The sequence below is a fragment of the Cricetulus griseus genome (genome assembly GCF_003668045.3).
Source record: "Cricetulus griseus strain 17A/GY chromosome 1 unlocalized genomic scaffold, alternate assembly CriGri-PICRH-1.0 chr1_1, whole genome shotgun sequence".
Classification (NCBI taxonomy): domain Eukaryota; kingdom Metazoa; phylum Chordata; class Mammalia; order Rodentia; family Cricetidae; genus Cricetulus; species Cricetulus griseus.
In genome coordinates, this window is record NW_023276807.1 from 131101608 (window position 1) to 131124999 (window position 23392).

Sequence of the window (23392 nt, forward strand, 5' to 3'; positions counted from 1 at the left end):
ACATGCCTTTAATCCCAGTACTCAGGAGGCAGAGGCGGGTGGATCTTTGTGAGTTCAAGACCAGCCTGGTCAGCAGAGCAAATTCCAGGACAGGCTCCAAAGTCACAAAAAAACCCTGTCTCAGAAAGAAGTTAAGTTTAAGCAAGCAGCTAAAATATGTACATGTAGCTACTGTTTAAGGACTATAAGATAACTCTATACAGTTTTAAATTCAGCTGTGCTAAGTTTCAAATATTTTACTAACTTAAAACTAGTTATAGTCAGACTGAAAATTAATTACAGAAATAAGACCTTACCTAGCCACCGGTGTGCTTATGGCAAGTAACTAAAACAGACAGACAGACCTCTAATGCTTCAGAGACCTGCAGAATATGGCATTTAAATTGTTATCTTTAAAGTTTATAATATCAGACAGACTGCCAGATCCTGACAGTGACCCAAAGTCTCCAAAGAAGATTATGAGGCACCCCAGTTCCTGCACCTGGACCAGTGAGCGAGATGCTCAGATGTGATACCTGCCGCCTGCCAGGACCTGGCTGAGACTGTGGACAAAGCTGCTGGACACTGGAAAATTGATTGAACCCCCTTTGCCTAGACAAAACAAGGTCAGTCTTTTCCATGTCCCTCTTCCACAGAGAGAAAAAAACCCTCTCACCTTATAGGTCTGGTGAAGATTGCTGTTCTTTGAGACATCTGCCTCCAGTGATAATGGAGAGACTTGGGTATGGCTAACTGTATATGGACTGGCTTCTAACTGGCTTCTGCCACTTTTTAGTAGATTTGGATAAAATGTACCCTTCTCCGATCTCTGAAATATTAATTGTTGTCAGCTTGACAGCATCAGACAATCAGATCCACTATAGGCTATAGTCAGCATGTTAGCTGATAAAGTAATGACTACCTACTGTTCAGTCACAAGTTCAAGGTTTTTAAGTTTATTTTGGTTGTCATCTAAGTATAAACTTAAGGGCTTTTCATCAGGCCAAAGGCATCTCTGTCCAATCCATACCTGGATCTCTGGACAGAAGAAAAGTGTACATGCTTATAGCCCAAATCTGTAGTTTTTGCTAGGACTCAAAGTTATAAATATGTTCCTGCTATTTGAACAGATATCCAGATATATGCTTTTTCTGCCCTGTGAGCTTCAGTAAATAAGTTTTAACTTCTGTTCCTAGTTTAAACATGTCTTAAACAGGTTTCTGCTTCTGGAAGACACATCTGAGTATATCAGTTTCTGACTATAGGCTGTTCCTAAATAGACTGCAAGCCTGGACTTGCTGTGGAATGTGAACCAGTCCAGCTGATGTGGACACCCCCTGTCTCTGCAACAGAGTCTGCCAACAGCCCCTGATGGATTCCTCATTGCCTAAATTCCCCCCCCCCTTTTTTTTTTGCTTTTGACTAGCATTTCAACCTTCTGGGGTCCCTAACTTCGTCCCAAAGTCAGCAGGAAGTATCATGGGAAAGAATTCGCCGCCCATTTTCCCTGGTTAAAATGCTAAGTCAGAAGGAACTCCCTTGCATGGGGATGCCAATATCTCTCACTCCCTGATGGGGGCGCTAGAGAGACAGCAATTCCATGATTGGAATTTCAAAAAAAAAAAAAAAAATGGGGGAATGAAGGGACCAGCTCCCCATTTCTTCAGCCATAACAGCTTGTCTGACCTTGTCCTAGTCACTAGAAAGTCAGATGCCTGCCTCGTGGCAAGGAACCAATCAGAAGTTAGCTGGTGGTGCTATGCTTTATGGCTCTGGGTGTGCTTTACAGACAAGTGCACAGCAATGAGGTGCAGAGCATAGCAACCACCCTGGGAGGGCCTATGGTCCATAACAGCCAGTTGGCCAATCAACACAGAGCAAGCCCTCCAAGCCTGGAGGCACACCAATCCTGAGTCTGTGTGTATCCCTAGACACGCCCCTTAGGTTGCCCTATAAGATCTCTATGCAGTGGCTTCTCGACGTCTTTTCTGGCCATCCGCCATGGCGTGTGGATGAAAAACCTGAGCTAACATGGGTTTAGCTCATTAAACAACTTTAATAAAGCCTCATGCAGTTTGCATCAAGCTTTCGAATCCTCCTGGTGATTGGGGTGGCTGAGGTCCTGGGCTGAGATCCCCCCGGAGGCCTGAGTTTTCCAGAGGGGTCTCACAAAATAAGTCATCCATAGAAACTATTAAGTTACTTTCTGTGGCTGTGTGGTAATTAGCAAAGGTAGTGCCACAGTTTCAACTATTTGTAACAATGATAGCCCTTAGTTGGCTGACTTTGGCTAACCTTTAGCTTCTTAGTAGAGCCCTTGAGTGTTGGCATAGTCAACACCTCATCCTCCCTGGGATCTTGACCAAGCAAACAACTGGGGTGTCCCACTTCTGGGCAGAGAAGAGACTTCATCTGATTTAAATCATCCATAAATCTCTTAGAAAACTGGGTGGACTGAATGTCATTGGTGTAACTGTCATGTGATTGTGAATTGGTAACTGACTCAAGATTGTGAACTGGTTCTGACATCTTTTGAGGTGAGACCTAAACTACCTTCTAACATTCCCAGGCCTGGCATCCCCAGCAATGCTCAATATGTCCTCATGCAGCAAGACATTTGAAGACGGTTTAAGATCTCTGTTTCTATCCTCTAAAAAGAGGAAAGACAGCACCTCTGAAGGAAAATACTAAAAGCCAGATGGTGGTGGCACACACTTATAATCCCAGGACTTGGGAGACAGAGGCAGGAGGATCTCTGTGAGTTTGAGATCAAGCTGATTTACAAAGAAATTTACTGAGTAGACAAGGCTACACAAAGAAACCCTGTCTTATAGGGGAAGCTGTAGCCACACCTGCTTAGGGGCTGGCTAAAGGTGTGCCTGAGCATGCCTTTGAGGTTGCTTCTATCAGATCCCTCAAAGGCATGGTCAGGGTGACGTAGAGTGAGAGTTGGTCAGGTGGCTGGTTTCTGGTTTCAGTTTCACTTTCGGCTTGCTCTAGAGACTGCTGCCCTGCCGGCTGGCTAGGTCGCTCCGTAAGTAAGGCGTTTTCCCAATTAAAATCCCTTGTATTTCTACCTGGCTCCATATTGGTAATTTCCCACATTACTGTCTCAAAATAAAAAAGAAAAGAAAGGAAGGAAGGAAGAAAAGTGCTAAATGCCTCAAACACTACCAAAGGAAACCAGTTTTACATTGAAGACAAAAGTAATCATGGTTATAGTGTGGCTATAAAATGCTCCCATAGGCTGGCACTGGTTGGAAGATTGTGGAACCTTCTGGACATGAGGCATGGCTGTGAAGCCTTGAGATTCTATCTGGCTCCACTTCTAGCCTGAACAACTTCTGCTTCCTGATGTGAGGGCATCTGAGGAAGCAACCTCATACTCTGGTCAACACGGACAAGACCTGTCCTGCCAACTTACCTTCCCGGTTGTGATGGACTGTGAGCCCTGAACGAGGAACCAACAGAAAGCCTCCTCTCTTAAGTTGCTTCTATCAGATCCTTGATCACAGAGACCAGAGAGGTAATTAAGACAACTATATGGAATTAAGAAAGAAATTGCTGGAGCTGTGGATATACCTCAGCTGGTTGCTGTGGAATAATACTTTTGTACACTGTAAAGATTTGTCACTTGAATTGGTTTAATAAAAAGCTGACTAGCCAGTAGCCAGGTAGGAAGTATAGATAGGACCACCAAACTAAGGATGCTGGAATGAAGAAAGGTAGAGTCAGAGGAGATGCCTGCAGATACAGAGGAAGCAGAACATGTAGAAAATGAAGTAACAAGCCGTGAGTCACTTGGCAGAGAGTAGACAAGAAATATGGGTTAATTTAACTGTGAGAGTTAGCTAGTAGCAAGCCTGAGCTATTGGCTGGCATTTACGATTAATATTAAGTCTCTGTGGCAATTATTTGGGAATTGACAGGCCAGAAAGAAAAGTCTGCTTACAGCTGGTGGATGCCTGACTAGCAAGCATGAAACTCTGGATTCAGTTCCCAGCACCACATAAACTAAGTGTGGTGATGCATTCCTATAATCTCAGCATAAGGGAGGCAGAGACAGGAGGATCAGGAATTCAAGGTCAACCTCAGCCACCTAGTGAGTTTGAGGCCAGCCTGAGCTACCTGGAAGAGGCTAAGCATACAGTGATAGGAAACACAGAGGGTCTCATCCTTTAAAGGGATTATTTTTCAGCTGCTCCACATGATGTCTTCACTGGAGGAACCTTCATGGCTATCGGAGCTCCTCGTGTTTCTTAGCTAACCATGGACTCCAGACAGGGCTCTGCAGCATTCTGGGAAACAAATGGTGAAGAAATCTGGGGTGAGCCGGGCGTTGGTGGCACATTCCTTTAATCCCAGCACTTGGGAGGCAGAGTCAGGTGGATCTCTGTGAGTTCGAGGCCAGCCTGGTCTCCAGAGCGAGTGCCAGGATAGGCTCCAAAGCTACACAGAGAAACCCTGCCTTGAAAACCAAAAAAAAAAAAAAAAAAAAAAAAAAAAAAAATCTGGGGTGGTATCAACTTTCTGGATATCTATCAATTTTTACCAAGTTTTTTTCTTCAATGCATGACAAAAACTATGAATTTTTCATTTTTTTCTTTTTAGAAATTGAAATATAATGACACAATTTCCCCCCTTTTCCTTGTCCAAGCACAATTTCCACCAGTGTTTCTGGCTTTAAGACCCTCTTCACCTTTACTTCCAAAAGCATGTGGGTCCTTGGGAGTTCTGTCTTAGAGTGAGTTGTTCTCAACAGCAAGAATAGAGCTCTGTGCTTCAGGCCACTATCGGAGTAGGCTTCCTCTGACTTCCACCTCCAGCTATGAACCAGCTATCCACACTTTCTTTGTTCTAAAAATCTCTATATTTCTCTTAGCATGGTTTTAGAAGTGCAAGACAATGTACATAGCTCTTGTTTGCTTGTTTTTGAAACAGAGTCCTTCTAAGCATCCTGTGGCTTGAAAGATGCTAAGTAACCCAAGTTTCCATCCTCCTGCATGAAAAAATCAGAGAAATGCCTGGCCCCTTCTTTGAGGACATGGTAACAAAGTGCTATTTATTAGAATAGCAGACACTGAGTCAGCTTCCACCTGATCTTGGATTTCCAAACCTCAAGGACTGTGAGAAATTAATCTCTGTGGTTTATAAACTACCCATTCTGCAGGATTTCCTTAGAGTTATCTGACTGAACTAAAGCATACACTTCTATTCAAACATAAATGAACATTGAGATTCAATGGTATCTCTGCCATACAGAAGTAAGATTAACGTTGCTGAAAACCTTTAATTATTTAGGTGTCCAACAGTAAAGTTACCTAAGCCTTTAATTTGAAAAGAAGCCTGTGTCAGAGAAATTGTATTCATCAAATCATGTTTTGATAAGATTCCATCAAGTAAAACTATGATGTAGTAGTTTTCAGACCCAACAATTACAAGGACCCATGAATCAGAGGCATTTCCCTTGGGTCCTTTTTGCAGAAATCTTTATCTCTGTCCAAAGACATCTTGCAATGGCAACCATTAACATTTACCAGTAACAACTTTTGTGGTGTGTGGAGAAACAATTTGATTTCTTGTGGCTAAGAAGGAGCTAAGGACTGCTGCTCACGGAGGCTGGAAGGCAGCTCCATGAATCTTTAAGGAAAGGAATGTCACTGTTCCTAAGGGGCTCTAACAGGTAGAAATGGCAGAGGGACTAAAAATGTAAACCACTGAAGAAAACTGGGATTAGAAGAAAATGAATAACAGGTAAAATGGGAAAGATTGCAGGTTTTAAATTTTTCTTTGGTGAACAATAATTCCAGGAAAGAAGTTGTGCTTGCAGAGAAAGATTAGAATTTCAGTGCTGTGGAGAGATCGGAACACTGCAGGTCCAGAGGCCATTTATCTTATCTTGGGCTAATTCTAGCCCCCCTGAACATGCAGTCACTCCTTGCTCACCTCTTTCTATTAAATGTCTTATGACTAATAGATAAAAACATTTTGGACTCTATTAACTTGGCTCAACACTAGCTTCCAAAAGCTAAGAATCCCATCAGAGAAGCTCTGAGGCCAATAGAAAAACTTCCCCATCTTGCTGTAACCACCTCTCTGATGGGCCCATAAATGTATTATAAACTTGCCTTAATCTATAAATTTGTTGGTTCTGCAAAACTACAAAACTTCAGGAACATAGAATTTGGGGTCACCTAAATCTGTGATCCTGGACCAGGGTCACTCAATGGCACTCCAGAGTCAACTCTCTCTTATTTCCTTCAAGGTGACAGCTATGGATTTGCTTTTATACTTTATTAAGTTAAACACAACAGTGTTTTAAAGGCTTCTATGCATGCATTTTATCTCAGCACTTAGGAGGGAGAAGCAAGTGGCTCTCATGAAGTCAAGGTAAGCCTGGACTGCATAGTGAGTTACAGGTCAGCTGGGGTTACAAAGTTTGCTCCTGTCCTCCCCCCACCCCACCTCACCCCCTCTCCAAAAACAAACAAACAAACAAACAAACCAAATACCTCAAGGCTAATGGATAGCATTTACCTGTAACCCCAGCATTTGGGAAGTGGAGGTAGGAGGATCAGGAGTTCAAGGTCATCCTCTGCTGAAAACTAAGTTTAGTATATTTGAGACCAGCCTGGTGCATGTCACATGAGGAGGGTGTCAGAACTGGAGTTACAGGTGCATGTGAGCTGCTTGACCAGGGTGCTGGAAAAAGATGCTTGAATACTCTGGAAGAACAGCAAGTCCTCAACCACTGAGCCATTTCTCCAGCCTTGGCACATAACTTTACTGGAGGCCAGAGTTTCTTTTAATAGTCTAACTATGTCCCCCTTTTAACACTGTTAGTTTCATGAAGGATAAATTCTGTATGAACACAGATAGACTTAGTAATAACAGTGGAATGGATCGATGTCAGTTTGGTGGGTGGAGGGAAGCCACACTGGACAAGGCTGCTCCATTTGGAGCAGTATGACTTGCCTTAGTGCCTTCTATCCTGCCAAGATTCCACAGCAATTTTTAGAGGTGCATTAAAAAAAAAAACAATTTGGAGCACGGGTGTCCAATCTTTTGACATTGCAGTGTGATGGTGGTAAGTACAGAGCAAACATGTTGAGCTTCATTCCTCTCCATGCTGGGATACATTCAGCATGCGGGCTGCAGGTCAGATTGCCTGTTTAAGAGGGCATTCCAGCATCCACACGGGATTTCACCCTGTTCTCACAGGGCTAGGATACCACTCTGACTGACCAAGCAGGCACTGACTTCTTAGCAGTTTCACAGCAGTGCCTTTCTGAATCATACATCCTTAGTGCTTATCAAACATCCAGGTCCCTCAGGCAACAGGACCCAGGGATGCTGGCCCAGGCATTGCTCTCCCCCTGAGAGAGTGGCTCCTGTCTTGTGATGGTTATGACAGGCAGGCAGCAGTGCAGGAGGGGTTGGTGTCATTTGGGATCTGTAAGAGGAAAAAGAAAAAGGAGAAACACTGGTGCAGAGACACAAAGCAGACAAGGGGTTAATTTTTCTTTTTCTTTTAAGCTCTGGAGATCAAAAACAGTGTCTGTGCATGCTAGGCAAGCCCTACCACTGAGCTATATCCCCAGTCCTCGTTAGATTTTAATAACCAGGAAGTCTAGTGGGAGTTGAAAAGCAAATTATTAACACGAGCAATGAGAGAAATTAGTCAATTTTAAGATAGTCATAGAAATGGATATAACTAATAGTTTTAATTTTCACTGGCAAGGCCAGTGCATGTGAATCAGGCTACAGAAGCTCCCACTGTTGCTTGAGTTGGGGGGGTCTATGGCTAGTGATGAATGCTAACAAGGATCTGTCATTAAATTATTTACTCCAATCAGCCTTGGTCATGAGAATATGATGATGGTTTCATTTTTTCCTTTGTTAAATTCAGAGAGTTTTACTTATTAGTTTGTATAGAAAATTATGTAAGATTTAAACCTGTATATTGTTCTATTTTAATAACTTCTTCATAAACCCTACTGCTTAGTTCTTCGGCAAGCATTTATCATATAATGAACTATAATATATTATACTGATAATGAACTCAGTATGTTCTATATACTTGAGACACAAAAAAGGGGGAAAATAATATTTTATTTGGTTTATTAAATGGGTTAAGGATTTTTTTTTATTTCAGTATATGTATGTGTGTGTGTGTGTCAGTATGTGCACATGAGTGTATGAGCCACAGAGGCCAAGAGAGGGGTTAGATCTTCTCAAGATAGACTTGTAGGTAGTTATGGGCTTCCCAGTTATGGCCTGGAGAATTGAATCATATTTATAACCCAGCAGATAAAATTTGACTAAGGCAAGTATTAACACCATGGCACACAATGATAACTGCTTAAAGAAAAATAAAATAGAAAAGAAGTTGGTGGCCGGGCGGTGGCACACACCTTTAATCCCAGCACTCGGGAGGCAGAGGCAGGCGGATCTCTGTGAGTTCGAGACCAGCCTGGTCACAGAGACCAGCTAATTCCAGGACAGCCTCCAAAGCCACAGGGAAACCCTGTCTCCAAATACCAAAAAAAAAAAAAAAAAAAAAAAAAAAAAAAAAAAAAGTTGATGAAGGCCTCTTTTGGATAAAGTGACCAGGAAGGCCAGATCTATGCTACTGATGACTCCTTGTTCCTGAGCACACTAGCACAATTTTGGCATTTTGCAAGCCACTCATTGCTAACAGGTAAATGAAGCTAGGTGTGGTAGCTTGTGACAGTAATCACAGCACTCAGTAGGTGGGGGTGTGATAATTACAGTGAGTTCAAGGCCATCCTGAGCTACACAGTGAGATACTATCTCCAAAATAGCAATGGGGGGATGGAACTCAGTAGGTAGAGGTGCTACCTAGCATGCGTGTTTGAACCCTGGAATCCAATTAGCTGAGCATTTGGAAGGTAGGGGCAGGAGGATCCACTGCTTAAGGTGATAGGTGCTCAGTCTACACGTGAACTTGAGACCAGTCTGGGCTATGTGAGACTCTATTTCAACAAAAACAAACAAAAAGCCCAAAACACTAAAAGCATTTTTAAAAGTTAAATTATATTAACCTACAAGCAAATGGATTCTATTTAAGACATATCAAATATTCAAGACACCAAGTCATGATTTCCCACCTGTCATGATTTCATTATACTCTCTAAGCATGGTCACCTCACTTAATGATGGGCTATGTGCTGAAAATGTGTTCTGCAGCAATTTCATCACTGGGTAAATGTTTTTCTTTCACAACCTGCATAGTATAGCTTATTACACACCTCAGCTGTATGAGCACATGAATGTGTGTCTCTCAAGTGTAAGGGTGCATAAATGTGCTTGCTCTCATTTGCCCTTAGGCCATGATGAGTAAAAACATAGGAGAGAAAATCATGTGTAGGGAGAAATGATGAACTCTTGTGACTCAGTAAACAAGAGCTTGATGACACCGCTGCCTGTGAAACACAGCTTGGTCTTCTCAGTAGGGTTTTGGTTTTGGTTTCAGTTTCTCTCCCCCCCCCCCCATGACAGGGTTTCTCTGTGTGACCATGGCTGTCCTGGAACTCACTTTGTAGAACAGACTGGTCTTGAGCCTCAAATTCAGACAGATTGTCCTGCCTCTGCCTCCCTGGTACCATGCCCAGCTAGGTTTTTATTGTTGTTTGTTTGTTTGTTTGTTTTAAGTAAAATGAGTACATTCTAAAATAATGGTTAAGGGCTGGGGAGATGGCTCAATGGGTGAGGAAAGCCGTTGCTGTACATGTATGAGGACCGGAGTTCAAATCTTTAGCACCCAAATAAAGAGCTAAGCATGGGGCTGACAAGATAGCTCGGGAGGTACAGGCACTTGCTGTCAAGTCTGGAGACCTGAATTTAATACCCAGAACCCAAGTGTTGGAAGGAGAGAACCATTTTCCACAAGCTGTCCTCTGACTTCCACATGAATTCCATGACATGTGTTCCCCTAAATAAATAAACAAGTAACTGGGGTGGCAGGGGGAAGGGACTAGCTCCACACATCTGTAACCTCAGAATTGTGGAGGTTGGAGTTGGAGACAGGCAGGTTCTAGAGCTTGCTGGCTGCCAGCCTAACCAGATTCAGTGAGAGGGTCTATCTCAAGGGAATAAGGCATAAATTATAGAGCAGAACACCCAGTGTCTCCCTCTGGTCTCCATTCACATGCATGGCATATGTGCCTGAACACATACAGAAGTATAGACCACATATATATCACATATATATACACACACAAGAAACATCAAACAGTGGTTTAAAAGTACAGTAACAATGAAGATACAGTTTGGTAGAACACTTTGCTAGACTTTATAAAGCCCTGGGTTTGATTCCCAGGACAGAAATAAAAGTAAAACAAATAGATGAAACAGTAACATTGCCACTATCAGAAATTCTGTACTGTATCCTACTATGGCTATCAATGAGAAACCACACAAACTCAATCCAGGCAAAATGACAAATGGTCCAGAGCCATCAGGAATGAAGACATGGGTCACCTATGCAGGTAAAGTACTAAGGGCAGCTGAAACCTGATTGGGTAGTATAAAAAGATATTTATAAATACCAATTATGGCCATGTGGCCAATTATAGAGTCAAAGGTTATAATTGTCACGAGTGTTTCTTTTTATATTGTTACGACTATCTCTGTACATATATACACATGCACTATGCCAATATCCTTATTTTCTTTCCTATTCCTTTACCTTATAACATAAGATCAGACAGATATTATTATATCTATGGCGAAGAGTAGGCATTCATCAAAACACTGTCACATTTCAGAGAAGGCATTCATGTTTTCAATTGTGTATGTCATGGTTACATCACATAGGGCATAATTATGGTTTTGCTATTGTCTTTATTTGGGGGTTAAATATGACATAAGGAAACAGGTTTGGTGCCAAACTGGCACCAAGTGAACTGTGACAGTCAGTCTTGACTGTCAACCTGACTGGCTGTAGAGATCCTAGTCTCTTCATTGGCCAAGAAGGCTTCTAAGTATGTCTGTGAACACTTTCCCGGACAGGACTGGCATATGGGAGAAGCACTGGAGGTGAAGGGGCAGCCTTGAATGCTGACAATGCCATCAGGAGGCTGGAGAACCAGAGAGAACAAATCCAGAAGACACTTGAGCATGTGAAACTTCCTTTCCCACCGTATCTATTGTTGCTGCTGTCACCCACGGACATGAAACTTCAGTTTCCACAGTGTCCCCATGTGGTCTCACACCAGCAGCTCTGCAGGGAGCTTGCAGGCCAAAAGGCTCCGGCCAGGGACTCATCACTCGTTTGCATTATGCTGTACTCCGGCTTCTTCGGCTGAGCAATTATTGAATTCTCTACCTCTCCAGTGTGGAGAGAGCCATGTGTGAACCAATGGAGGAATTTCATTTACAGACAGGCAGACAGTCTCTCTCTCTCTCTCTCTCTCTCTCTCTCTCTCTCTCTCTCTCTCTTTCTCTCTACAGGTTCTATCTCTCTAGAGAACTATGACTAACAGGATTATTGCTTCCACCTTAGAAATAAGGAAATAGAAGCCAAAAAAAATATTAAGTGACTTGCCTGAGGTCCCCTGAAAAGAAAGGGAGGAATTAAGAGCCATTGTCAGCAACCTCACCCTCAAGTCACTCTAGCAGCTACTTGGTTTTCTCATTTTTAAGTTTATTTATTGAAGACTGACAGCGTTAGGTTCTGAGTAGACAAAGACAAATAAGACACCATTTCTGCCCCTGGAGAGTTCACAGTTTAGGGTCTCTGGCATAAAGAGAAAATTGTAACAAGCGAATTTCCAGGAAATGGAGGCAAGAGAGAAACTAGCCAAAGGATAACAGAGGCAGTGAGCCAAACCCAGACTTCAGGCCAAGGGACCATTTTTTCACAGATGAATTCCAGTAAACTAAGCCTTTGACTCAAAGAAACTTGAAAGTATCAACCAAGGGGAAGATTCCTTGGCTCCTAATTCAAGCAAACTGGAAGCAAAGCTTTAAATGGGAGGGGATAGAAATGTGGACACTAAATAGACATTTGGTAGCATTACAGGATAATGAGTTTAATTTGGAAGTGTCTAGATGGAACCATGATGCTATGGTTACTGTTAAAGTGACCTTAGGTTTCAGGAAAACATAAAAGGGAATACCTGTAGACAAAATGATACAGTGTCTAGTAGAACTTCCTTCAGAGTAATTCAGGAGGAGGCAGTAAGTGGATGAGGCAAGATTGGCCACAAAGTGATCATTATGTGACTGCATGATAGTTACCTGGAGATCAAAGTTAGCAAATATTTAAAATTTCCCATATTAAAGAGCTTTGGAAGAACAGTGCTTTGGGTGGATTCAAAAGGGGGCTGGCAACTGCTGACAAAGTGCTGGGTCACTTGGGACACTTTCACAGAAATTAGGATATTCGTATGAGAAACAGCTCCTCGGCAGCTGGAGAACGTGACAAACAAATGAAATCACTCAGCATCTCCTCATGCTGTCAGTGTCAGAGACTGTGGTATTGGTTTATCATGAAGTGCCAGCTACTATCACATACAAGCAGGCCACCAGAGTTCACAGAACTTCCTTCCATAGATGCGTTCTAAAATGAATTGAATGAAACAGAGGATTGGCTGTCTGTGTAGGAAATTAGGAGACTAGGTGTGAGAATATGGGTTCTGTCATTACCCAGTTGTGAGTCTTAAAGGCATTCTTTAAAAAACAAAACAAACAAAAAACTACCTGTGGAAAATCAGCATCTTCAGGTCACTATGGTGTCACTGTCAGGACATAAAGACATCCAGTGTTTGTACGTTTGGTATAACACACCCCAAGAAGGGTTTCTGCATTTAGAGACCCCCAACATAGCCCCCAAGGAGTGTTTTCTACTTCACACAGGAAGTGGGTAGGTGTGGTGAACCTTGTCTGTTGTGCGTTGATTTTTCAGCATAGTTCTTAAGAACTTGGCAGTCTTCTCAGCAAGGGAGAATTGGTATGGTTTGGTGATACCATTGTTTATAGTTCCTCTCTGCCTGAACACACTATGTGATTTCTTTTCTTGGTTCTATGGAGAATTACAGAGAATTGTGGTGTAGCTGATGAAGTTAAAATAGTTTTTATTAGATGTCACTCTGGGCCCATAATTCCTGATACAATAAAAGGAATGAAAACATTTTGCTGCCCCTCTCACCACTTTGCCTCTTTCCCCTTTTGTTTGTTTTCAACTCAGCAGGGATCTGAGCCAAATGGTGGATGGATGAAAGGCCCCAGCTACCATGGGGTTAGCGTTAAACAACTACAATAAAGCCTCATGCTGTTTGCTTCAAGCTTTCGCCTCCAACCGGTGATTGGAGTCGTCGAGGTCCTGGACCCAGATCGTGGGGGCCTGCGCCTCCAGGGGTCTCTCAACATTCAGCTATGGCCGCAGAAACCTGGCTAGGATAGCATCCTCTCTTCTACTCTTCCTCTCCACTTCCATCTCCCAGCCTTTTGACTCAGAAGTAAGTCATCTGCCATCTGTTTTAGACAAGGTCACTGTTGCTGTGATGAAACACCATAAACCAAAAGCAAGCTGTGGGGGAAAGGGCTTATTTGGCTTCCACCTCTGTATCCATAGTCCGTCACTGAAGGAAGTCAGCACAGGAACTCAAACAGGGCAGGAACCTGGAGGCAGGAGCTGATGCAGAGGCCATGGAGGGGTGCTGCTTACCGGCGTGCTCAGCCTGCTCTCTTAGAGAACCCAGGACTATTAGAGCAGGAGGGGGTCCTATCCACAATGGACAGAGCCCCCTCCCCCTTAATTACTAATTAAGAAAATGTTCTACAGGCTTGCCTACTGTTCCATACAGAGTCATTTTCTCAGTTGGGGTTCTCTCCCCTCACATGATTCTAGCCTGTATCAAGTTGACATCAGATTAGACAGCACACTGTCCATCATGGAGGGACCAATATGATGACCTCTCATGCACTGAACATTCACTGATGGGAAACACCCCACTCCAATCCTGACAGAAGGCAACAAAGAATGCAAACACTGGTGTGAATCTGGCCTTCACATATGAAAGACAAACAAGGTGAGTGAGATCTCCTTGGTATCTGACTCTGTACCTTACAACTTCCATCACAGTGTGGATGGTGCCAAGAAAGGAGATGGCAGGATGAAGATGGGAAAGGCTGACTTCTTGCTATGGTTTCAACAAGTTTCCCTAAAGTTCAGAAGGAAACAGACTTCCTGGTTTCCAGATCCACAAGCAAAAGACACCCCCGTTATTTATAAAATATCCAGTTTGTGGCATTTGAAGGGACCAGCTCCCCATTTCGGCAGCCTTAACAGCTTAATATGTGCTTGCCTGACTTTGCCTTGGTCACTAAGTGGCACAGGTTCCTCGTGGCAAGGAGCCAATCAGAAGTTAGCTGATGGCACTATGCTTTACGGATCTGGGTGTGCTTTACAGACAAGTGCACAGCAATGAGGTGCAGAGCATAGCAACCACCCTGGGAGGGCCAATGGGCCATAACAACCAGTTGATCAATCAACACAGGGCAAGCCTGGAGGCACACCAATCCTGAGCCCTATAAGATCTCTATGTAGTAGTGGCTTCTCGCCGTCTTTCCTAGCCATCCGCCATGGTGGATGGATGAAAGGCCCCAGCTACCATGAGGTTAGAGTGTTAAACAACTACAATAAAGCCTCGTGCTGTTTGCATCAAGCTTTCGCCTCCAACCGGTGATTGGGGTCGTTGAGGTACTGGACACAGATCCCAGGGGTCTTTCAGCATTCAGCTGTGGCCGCAGAAACCTGGCTAGGATAACATCCTCTCTTCTACTCTTCCTCTCCACTTCCATCTCCCAGCCTTTTGGCTCAGAGACAGCATCACATTCTGTCTAAAAAGCATTTGCCAGGCTGCCATCCCCAAGGCCAGCCATTTCTGCTTGCCTGTCTCTACTAAACTCTGAGAAGCTTCCTCACACCAGCAGTCTTTTAATCTACCCTCAAGACTTCCTCATTTGCCTGCCAGCTTGGTTACCAGATAGTAACTATGCATTAGCTCCTTTGTACAGATACCATACAGTCCCAGTGTGTGTGTGCTTTTATCTAGTGCTTGCAGAAGAACATAAAGAAAACACACAATTCTTAAAACTGCAGTTGGGTATGGTGGTGTATGCCTAAAATCCCAGCACTTGGGAGTTACAGACAGGGGTAGCAGGCGTTCAAGGCCATACTTGGCTACATATTCAGTTGAATGCTATTCTGGGTTACAGGAGACCCAAAACCAAACCAAGCAACCAACAAAAAGACTATAGGTATGTGAATTATTAATAACATGTGAATGCATCTATATCATCTCCATTTAGGAGATAGCATAGGTACAAGCAAGGGGGGGCAAATACCTATAATTGCAGCTGCTCTGGGCGGCTGAGGCAGGAGACTCACAAGTTCCAAGCTAGTCTTAGCTATAACTATAGCAAGTTTAAGACCAACTTAGACAACTGTACCAGGCTTTTTTTCTTTTAGACCACTAACCAGCTCCCAAATCATGACATGGAGCCTTACTATTTTTGAATGCTCAGCCTAGCTTAGGCTCATTTCTAGCTAGTTCTTTTAACTTAAATTAACCTGTTTCTATTTATCTACCTTTTGCCTCAGCGCTTTTTACTTTTTTTCCTTCTGTATATCTTACTTTCACTGCTTCTTATGTCTGTCTGTCTGGCAGCTGCCTGGCTTCTTGCCCTGAACATGTCCCTCTCTTTCTTCTCTACCTCTTAACCTAGATTTCTACTCCTATTTATTCTCTCTGCCTGCCAGCTCTGCCTATCTCTCTCCAGACTAGCTATTGGCCATTCAGCTTTTTATTAGACCAATCAGGTTCCTTAGGCAGGCAAGGTGAAACAGTAATACATCTTTACATAGTTAAACAAAGGCAGCATAAACAAATGTAACACATATTTACATTGTTAACAAAGGTAGCAAAAACAAATGTAACACACCTTCACATAGTTAAAGTAATACTCCACAGTGTAAACAATTGCAACACATCTTTACATTGTTAACAAATGCAGCACAAACAAATGTAACACACCTTCACATAGTTAAAGTAAAATTCCACAGCATAAACAAATGTAACACATCTTTGCATAGTTAAAATAATATTCCACATCAGACAACCTTTGGCAATCCTGTCTCAAAAGAAGACAAACAAACAAAAAAAGTGGGGACTAAGGGGGTAGGATTGAGGATTAGCTCATGCGAAGTGCTTGGCTGGCACAAGCCAGGCCCTGCTCCATTTTCAGTACTGATGGAGGGGGGGACAGGGAGCAGGCACAGAATTCCTCCTTTCCAAACATAGTCAGTCTCCTAATGTCCATAGATTTAACTCCTTTGTACTTTTTAATGTTAATATATTTTTTTAATTATTATATGAGCCAGTGAGGTGGCTCAGCAAGTAAAGGCACTGCTACCAAGCCTGACAACCTGAACTCAATCTCTAGGATTTATGCAGTGGAAGGGGAGAACTAACTCCCTGAAGTTATCCTTGTACTTCCATATGTAAGCCACAGCACACACCCACTCCATAGATAAATGTTTTAAAGAACTTTAACATTAGAAATAACTTACAGTGAGTGACACAGTTTTGAATTCTGATGAATACCTGGATTCAGGCAGCCACAAACTCAGTGAATACCCAAAGTTGTCCCTTACCATAATCCCCACTGACCTTTGTAGTGAACCCCCACTTTCGGTTCTGGAAACCACTGATTTATTTTCTTTCCTCACACTTTTCTTCCTCAATGTCAGAGCTGGCAGGTTTGAATTCTTTCACTCCATGTGATGTTTATGACCTTCATCCATGAGGTTGTATGCAGCAGCTGTTCATTCTCACTGGTGTGTGCAACTCATAGCTGAGTTGCCATAATCTATTTATATGATTTGGTGTGGATATACCACTATGTAATTATCCATTCTATTGTTGCCATCTGCGTGTGTCTGATTGGAGCTTTTTGTGACTAGTGGTTCTAGAAACTTTTAAAAAATTAGATTGAAGAGGACTCTGTATCTCCTGGAACTGGAGCTTCTTTTGGATGTAAGCAGCCATGTTAGTGCTGAAAAACAAACCCGGGTCCTCTGGTAGAGAAGTCAATGTTCTTAACTGTCGTCCCTTCCCGTCCCTGTCCTGTCTCGGTGTCATCGTGTCATGTCCCGTGCCCCCACACCTTACCCCCCAGGAACTCACTGCCTAGGTCAGGCTTTGAATTCACAGCAATCCTGCCCCAGCCCCGCCACTGGTCAGGAGTCAAGATTGCAGGAGTGAGGCTCTACATGCAGCTCAGAAACATTCTTGCTTGTGTTTCCTCATGCCCAGGTGTGCTGGGCGGGTGAGTCGACTTTTTCTTTGTACAGTTAACCCAGCACCCTGAAATTACAGTTAGTCCTTCCGGATGCTCTTCAGCACCACCGCTGACACAAACTGTCTCTGCAAGTGTGGGCTCGTTTCTGAATTCCCTTGTGGTTCTCTGGTCTATTTGATTTACTCCCCCATTTGGCTCTTCTTTTTCAAGATATTTTTCTCCCTCTGTTATACTCTTTTTTAATTTAATTAAAAATTTGAGACAGGGTTTCACTATGTAACACGAGCTGGTCTGGTGTTCACCATGTAGACCAGATTGGCCTCGAACTCACTGAGATCTGCCTCCTCCGCTTCCGAAAGCAATCAGCCCAGCATCCCAGACACGATGGGCATCAATGCACACATGATGAAGGACTTTCGGTATGCCTAGAAGACTAGGGTGAGGCAGCCTCTTGCTCCGCTTGCCACCATGCAGGCCCGGCAGCCTAACCCAACCCGGAGGAGCACCGGTAAGGACAAACCCGAGTCGGGCGGACCTGCACGCCCTCTTCCAGCAGGCCCTCTGTCTACGCCGCTGTCCCCGCCCTCTCCCCGCCCTCTCCCGCCCTGCCGGAAGGGTGACCCAGCCTCCTCCACTCGGTTGTGGCTGCGGCGGGATGGCGGAGGCAATGGCGACACCGATACCAGCTCCGGGAGTCAGTGGCTCCGGCATGGACACGCGACTGGAGCAGGAGACCGCTCAGTGGCTGCGCTGGGACCGGGTAAAGGCCGATCGCCGGCCCCTGGGTTCCCGGGCACGGTAGCTTGTCCCTCGGGTAGCCGGGCCCAGCTTCCTTCCTCCCCTGCCCCGCGCACCGAGTCTGTTCGCAAAAGGCTGTTGCGGGACGGCGACAGCTGTGTGGCCGGCCGGGCAGGTAGACAGGGTAGAGGAGCGAGCCGGAGCGAGGTGAACATAGCGGGACTAGGGCGCGGCATAGTTCTGGCACGAAAGGGTTTCTGACGTTCTGTGATGGGCTGAGCATCCTCATTCATCCAGAATCCTCTGTCCCGCCTTTCCCGGGACCCGGACCCCGGACCCCTCCACAGTCTAGAGCACCCTTCCTGATCGCATGCTTCCTAATGGGTCCCTGGTGGGGCAGGCAGACCAGGATTTTCCTAGTGGACATGTGCCTCGCTGGGACGGTGACACGGTACTTTTTGGTCACAGCGGCACCTTTCCCCTGTAGACTGTCTTATGGCTGAAACAGTCAGGACAAGTTCCGGACATCACTTCCTCTGCCTTTTACAAGTTCTTTCCGACCTCTGCTTTCGTGTTTCCCCATAATATTCCTTTTGCTTGTGTTCAGTTGACCTTGTTTCTCTTTTTGTTAGTCCTGTGTGAGCTTAATGAGGTCTTCCCTGTCTCCGAAGTGCAACTTACTTCTCACAAACACTTTCTCTAAACAGCCCAATCTCTTCCTTCCTGGCTCTTACTGGGACTGGAAGAAACAAAATCGGCAACTCCTTACAGGTTTGTTTGTGTATTGTCTGTTGGTGTCCAGGGCTGACTTCAGGTGGTGAGACCCGTGCAGACAGACTGAACCAGTGCCCAGGGGAAGGACCTAAGTTATAGTTAAAAACTCTGCTTTCAGAGTCTCTATTGTTAAACATAGGCCCTTTTTTTTTCACTGGACCCTGGAAATTATGTAGCTGGTGCTAGGTGTTCCTGTTGCCTCCTGTGTCTACAGTACCCTGTACATAATAGGTCTCTGAAGCGTTTGTTAACTGGACAGAGGTTGCAAGGCTCAGCAAGGCCATTCCACACTCACACCTATGTCAACCCATCCTGTTTCCGGGATACCAGTGCCAACTCCTTGAGGCACATTTTTTTTTCTTTTTCCTGAAAAGTTAACCTCAGGATGCTTAAGGGAAGGAAACTGTTTCCATTTCTGATACATTGTGTAGATTCTTCTAACTCTAGAGTTAACGAAGTATTGTTCTGTATCCTGGGCTATTGGAGCACTTAACTAAGCATCGGAAGTAGACTAAAGCAGAGGGGAAAGGACTGTTTTGTTCAGATTTTGAGATGGTTTTATCCGGTGTGATAGAGAGGTGTAACAGAGCTGCTTATGTCATGGTACAGCTCATGTCAGGAAGAGGCCACTGCAAAATATATTGCCTAGTGACAAGTTCCAATAACCTATGCTTCAACTAGCACCCTGTTCCTACCGTTTGTCACCTCTCCATGATGCCACTGTATTATGAATCCATCAAAGGAGTGGCCCATTGATTCTGTCAGAGCCCTGTCTAACTATGTTTGGAAGCTACTTCAGATACCCCAGAAGTGAGCAATATTGCCCTCCTAGGCACCTCTCCAACTCAACAAGTTGAGACTTGGGCATAGTCATCACCTTCCATAAAAGAAAACCAGAAATCTGTCTAGGAATGGTACCTAGAATGGGTAGAGGTGGAGGGAGATTGTCTATTCCTCCTTTGAAGATGTTTCAGTGTTCTTTTCCCAGTCAGAGGGTGTGTGTGTGGTGAATCTCTCTCTCTCTCTCTCTCTCTCTCTCTCTCTCTCTCTCTCTCTCTCATTCTCTTGCACGCATGTGCATGCACATGTGTTTGTGTCTGTGTGGTATGAATCTGTGTGTGGTGTGAATGTGTGTGTGTGGTGTGAATGTGTGTGTGTTATATGAATGTGTTTGTGTGTATGTGGTTGTAAGCGGGTGTATGTGTGCATATCCCTGCAGAGGCCAGAGGTTGGCATCAAGTATCTTCCTCAGTCACTCTCTACCTTGGCTCTACTGATGGAACAGCTCACTCTGCTTCCATTGTCTATGTACCACCAACATCACTCTTACAGGTGAACTCTGCTTAGCTAGGCCTGTTGGTGCATGCTGGGGACGTAAAGCTTGCTGGCAAGCACTTTACTACCGGAGCTGACTTTAGTTTCTCTCCATTATACTGGAGATAGGTGCCTCTCTGGGAAGGACCCATTCATTTTCACTGAAACTCCCACCAGCTGAAAGTGCTGATGGATGGCATGGCACCTGCCATTGCATCTCCACCTTAAGCTTCCCTCTCCTGTCAGTTTCCATCACTTCCAGGTCTGACCTCACCTCTGCTGCTCTCTTGACTTTTCATTATCTCTCTGCTTTGTTCTCTCAGGCTGCTGAGTCTTTTCTAGATACCCAAGGTCAATTAGGACTTCTGAAATCTGCAGTAGAGCTCAGAGAAGCCCTGGACATTGGGTGTGGCCAGGAAGTCTGTGTTTTCTCATCCACTCAGCAGGTGTTTGTTGAGCTCCTTTTGTATACCAGCTCTGAGCCTTTCCTTGGGGGCACCTGACAGTTTAATGGGTAAGATTGTTCTCTGTGATTGGGATCTATTTTTAGTCAAAAGGTGGGTCCAGGTTCATGTTGAATCTGGAACAATCTGGAACCACAGGCTTGATTACAGGAAGCCAAGGTTTTATTGCAACTGCATTTCAAAGTTTAATTATGGGGCCTTATCTTGCCCAATGTTCATTTTAGTGAATGATGCCTGGAAGCACAGGAGTAAAGTGCTTACTCCACAGTATTCCTTCAATGCTTAGTGTAGAAGTTCATGTGCAGTTAGGTAATCTCTCTGTTTCTCCAATCTTAACATCTCCTGCAATTGTTGCACAAAGAAAACAAGTCAATGTACGGTGGACTTAAATGATTCATGCTTGGGCCTGTTTGCATTAATGTAGCAGAAAAGACACTAGGCTAATGTTCATCATGTAGTTTAAGCAAACCACTCAGTTTCTCTCTGTCTCTCTCCACCTCCCCCCTCCCCCCTTAAGGCCTTCAGCTATTACTGGCCTGACTTAGAGTCTTTGACACTTGACCAGATACAAAGAAACACTTTGTAAAAAAAAACCTGTAAAGCACCAAGAAAGTAAGGGTTTAGTTAAATTGACTGACCTACCACCCTGGGAAGACTTTGAGGACCTTAAGGAAGAAGATGAACATCATAACTCAGTGTCAGGCAGAGAGACGAATTTAAAATGTTGAAAATTGCACAAGAGAGGTTCTAGCTAGTTCTCCTTTTATAGATGGGGAAACTAAGTACTCCGAAAACTCTAGCCTTCTCAAGCATGGGTTTGTAAGTGATGGATCTGGGATCTCCCTGTACATGTTAGATATCTGTTCTAAAACAGCACCTTGTTTGTTTCCTCTAAAACTGCTTACCTCAGTTGGAAAGAAAATAATGCATTATACTATAAAAAACACCAGAAAATGCAAAAGCCTGTAGATATACAGGTTTTGCCTAGAGGTTAGAATTGTGTGTGTGTGTGTTGAGGAGGGGCCCTTTGCAGATTTTCCATCCTTCTAACCAAGCTGTGCCTCAAACATCCATGTCTGTCTTTCAGAATCCCTTAACTTCAGAGTCAGTGAAACAGCTCATTGCTGAAGGTAATAATGAAGAGCTGCAGAAATGCTTTGGGGCCCGGATGGAGTTTGGGACAGCTGGCCTTCGAGCTCCTATGGGAGCTGGGATTTCGAGAATGAATGACTTGACCATCATCCAGACCACACAGGTACTAGGATTTGGTCATTGCTGGTTACTCCTGATGTATTTCCTGAGGCAGCTGATAGATTTAATTTGTTTTAATTATGGATGTGAGGAAGTAGATCCACTGTTTAATCTGTAAAATGAGGCTTGTGGGGTCCTTATCTAAAAATTCATTAGCTTTCTATCTACCCAGACAGCTATGCAACAAATTTATTGAATGCCTACTGATTGTCAGGCATGGTGAATTGACAAATAAGACAGATTCCCTTGAGGAGATTTTGTTCTTATACAGACCTGTTGAGTGAAGTGATGGTAGGAAATAGGAACATCTAAGTGTGCCAGTGGGAAACTGGATTGTTATGAATGAGCTTTGACTCAAACAGCGAAACTTATTCCTGCCATGTTCAGTCCTTTAATTTGCAATCTAGAGAAGCCCTGACAATCAGGCCTCACAGTCAGTGTGACAAACTGGATTATTCAAAGATGGCTGTGGCAATATAAACCCCACCATTTGTCGCTGACCTTCTCTTTCAATAGACTGAACATGGTATTCAACTCTGATTTCCAGAAGTGAGGAAATGTGGCTTAGGGATGTTCTTAGGCACCTTTGGGCCATCTTCTCTCTAAAATAATGGATCTCTTCTGAACTGGGCCTCAGGAGTGTGTGTAGTTCTGAGTCCTTTGAAAACATGATGAATAGACAGTTTATATGTGATCCAATTCCACCGGCCTCCCTTTGGAGTGGTCCTTAGACACTCTACTCTGCAGTGACTGACTCACTGATGCTTGAATGCTTTCCATAAGACACAAGGATGCTCAGGGCTGAGCACCTTTCAGGAAAGTAGGGAAAATATAATTTTGGGCTGATTTTTATGTGATATATATGAAATATGTGCTTTTAACCTCTGGGCTATTTTCAGGGATTTTGCAGGTACTTGGAAAAGCAGTTCAGTGACCTGAAGCAGAGGGGCGTGGTGATCAGCTTCGATGCTAGAGCTCATCCTGCCAGTGGAGGCAGCAGCAGGAGGTATTCAGGGTTTTGAGGGGCTTTCGGGATGGAACCCAGAGACATTTTTCAGAAAAGGATTTTTTCATAATTTCTTTTATATTTTTATTTTTAATCATCATTTCACACTTTTAAGTTATGTGTATATGTGTGTGTGTACATGTGGATATGGACATGTGGGTGCAGGTGCTCACAGAGGCCAGAGGCATTAGATCCCCTGGAGCTGGAGTTACTGGCACTACAAGCCTCTGTAGAAACAGAAGAGAGAGCTGGGCATGGTGGCACATGCCTTTAATCCCAGCACTCGGAGGCAGAGGAAGGTGGATCTCTGAGTTCAAGGCTAGCCAGGTCTACAGAGCTAATTCAAGGACAGCTAGGGCTACACAGAGAAACCCTGTCTCTGGAAAACAAAAATGTGAATTCTTAACCACTGAAAAACATCTCTCCAGCCCTTTGATTTTTTGTTTTGTTTTGTTTTAATAACTTGACTTTAAACCCATAATTGCTTAGCTGTTAAAAATGATGGTTTAGTCTGGGCCTTTAATCCCAGCACTCA

At 44.0% G+C, this 23392-nt stretch overlaps 1 protein-coding gene and 1 long non-coding RNA gene across 2 annotated transcripts in view; one reads left to right on the plus strand and one right to left on the minus strand.

Moving 5' to 3' along the window:
• Positions 1-3605: 3605 nt before the first annotated feature.
• Positions 3606-17871, minus strand: LOC118237890. Its single transcript, XR_004772452.1, has 2 exons — positions 16680-17871; positions 3606-4277 (listed from the first exon to the last, which is right to left on the minus strand). It is a non-coding gene; the product is annotated as an uncharacterized LOC118237890 (long non-coding RNA).
• Positions 17872-17911: 40 nt separating this feature from the next.
• Positions 17912-23392, plus strand: part of Pgm2 (phosphoglucomutase 2) — a 36617-nt gene continuing 31136 nt past the window's right edge. Inside the window, exons 1-3 of the mRNA XM_027390721.2 lie at positions 17912-18070; positions 21688-21855; positions 22751-22857. Coding sequence (XP_027246522.1) covers positions 17966-18070; positions 21688-21855; positions 22751-22857 — 380 coding nt within the window. The 5' untranslated portion in view covers positions 17912-17965. The remainder of the gene's footprint in view (positions 18071-21687; positions 21856-22750; positions 22858-23392) is intronic.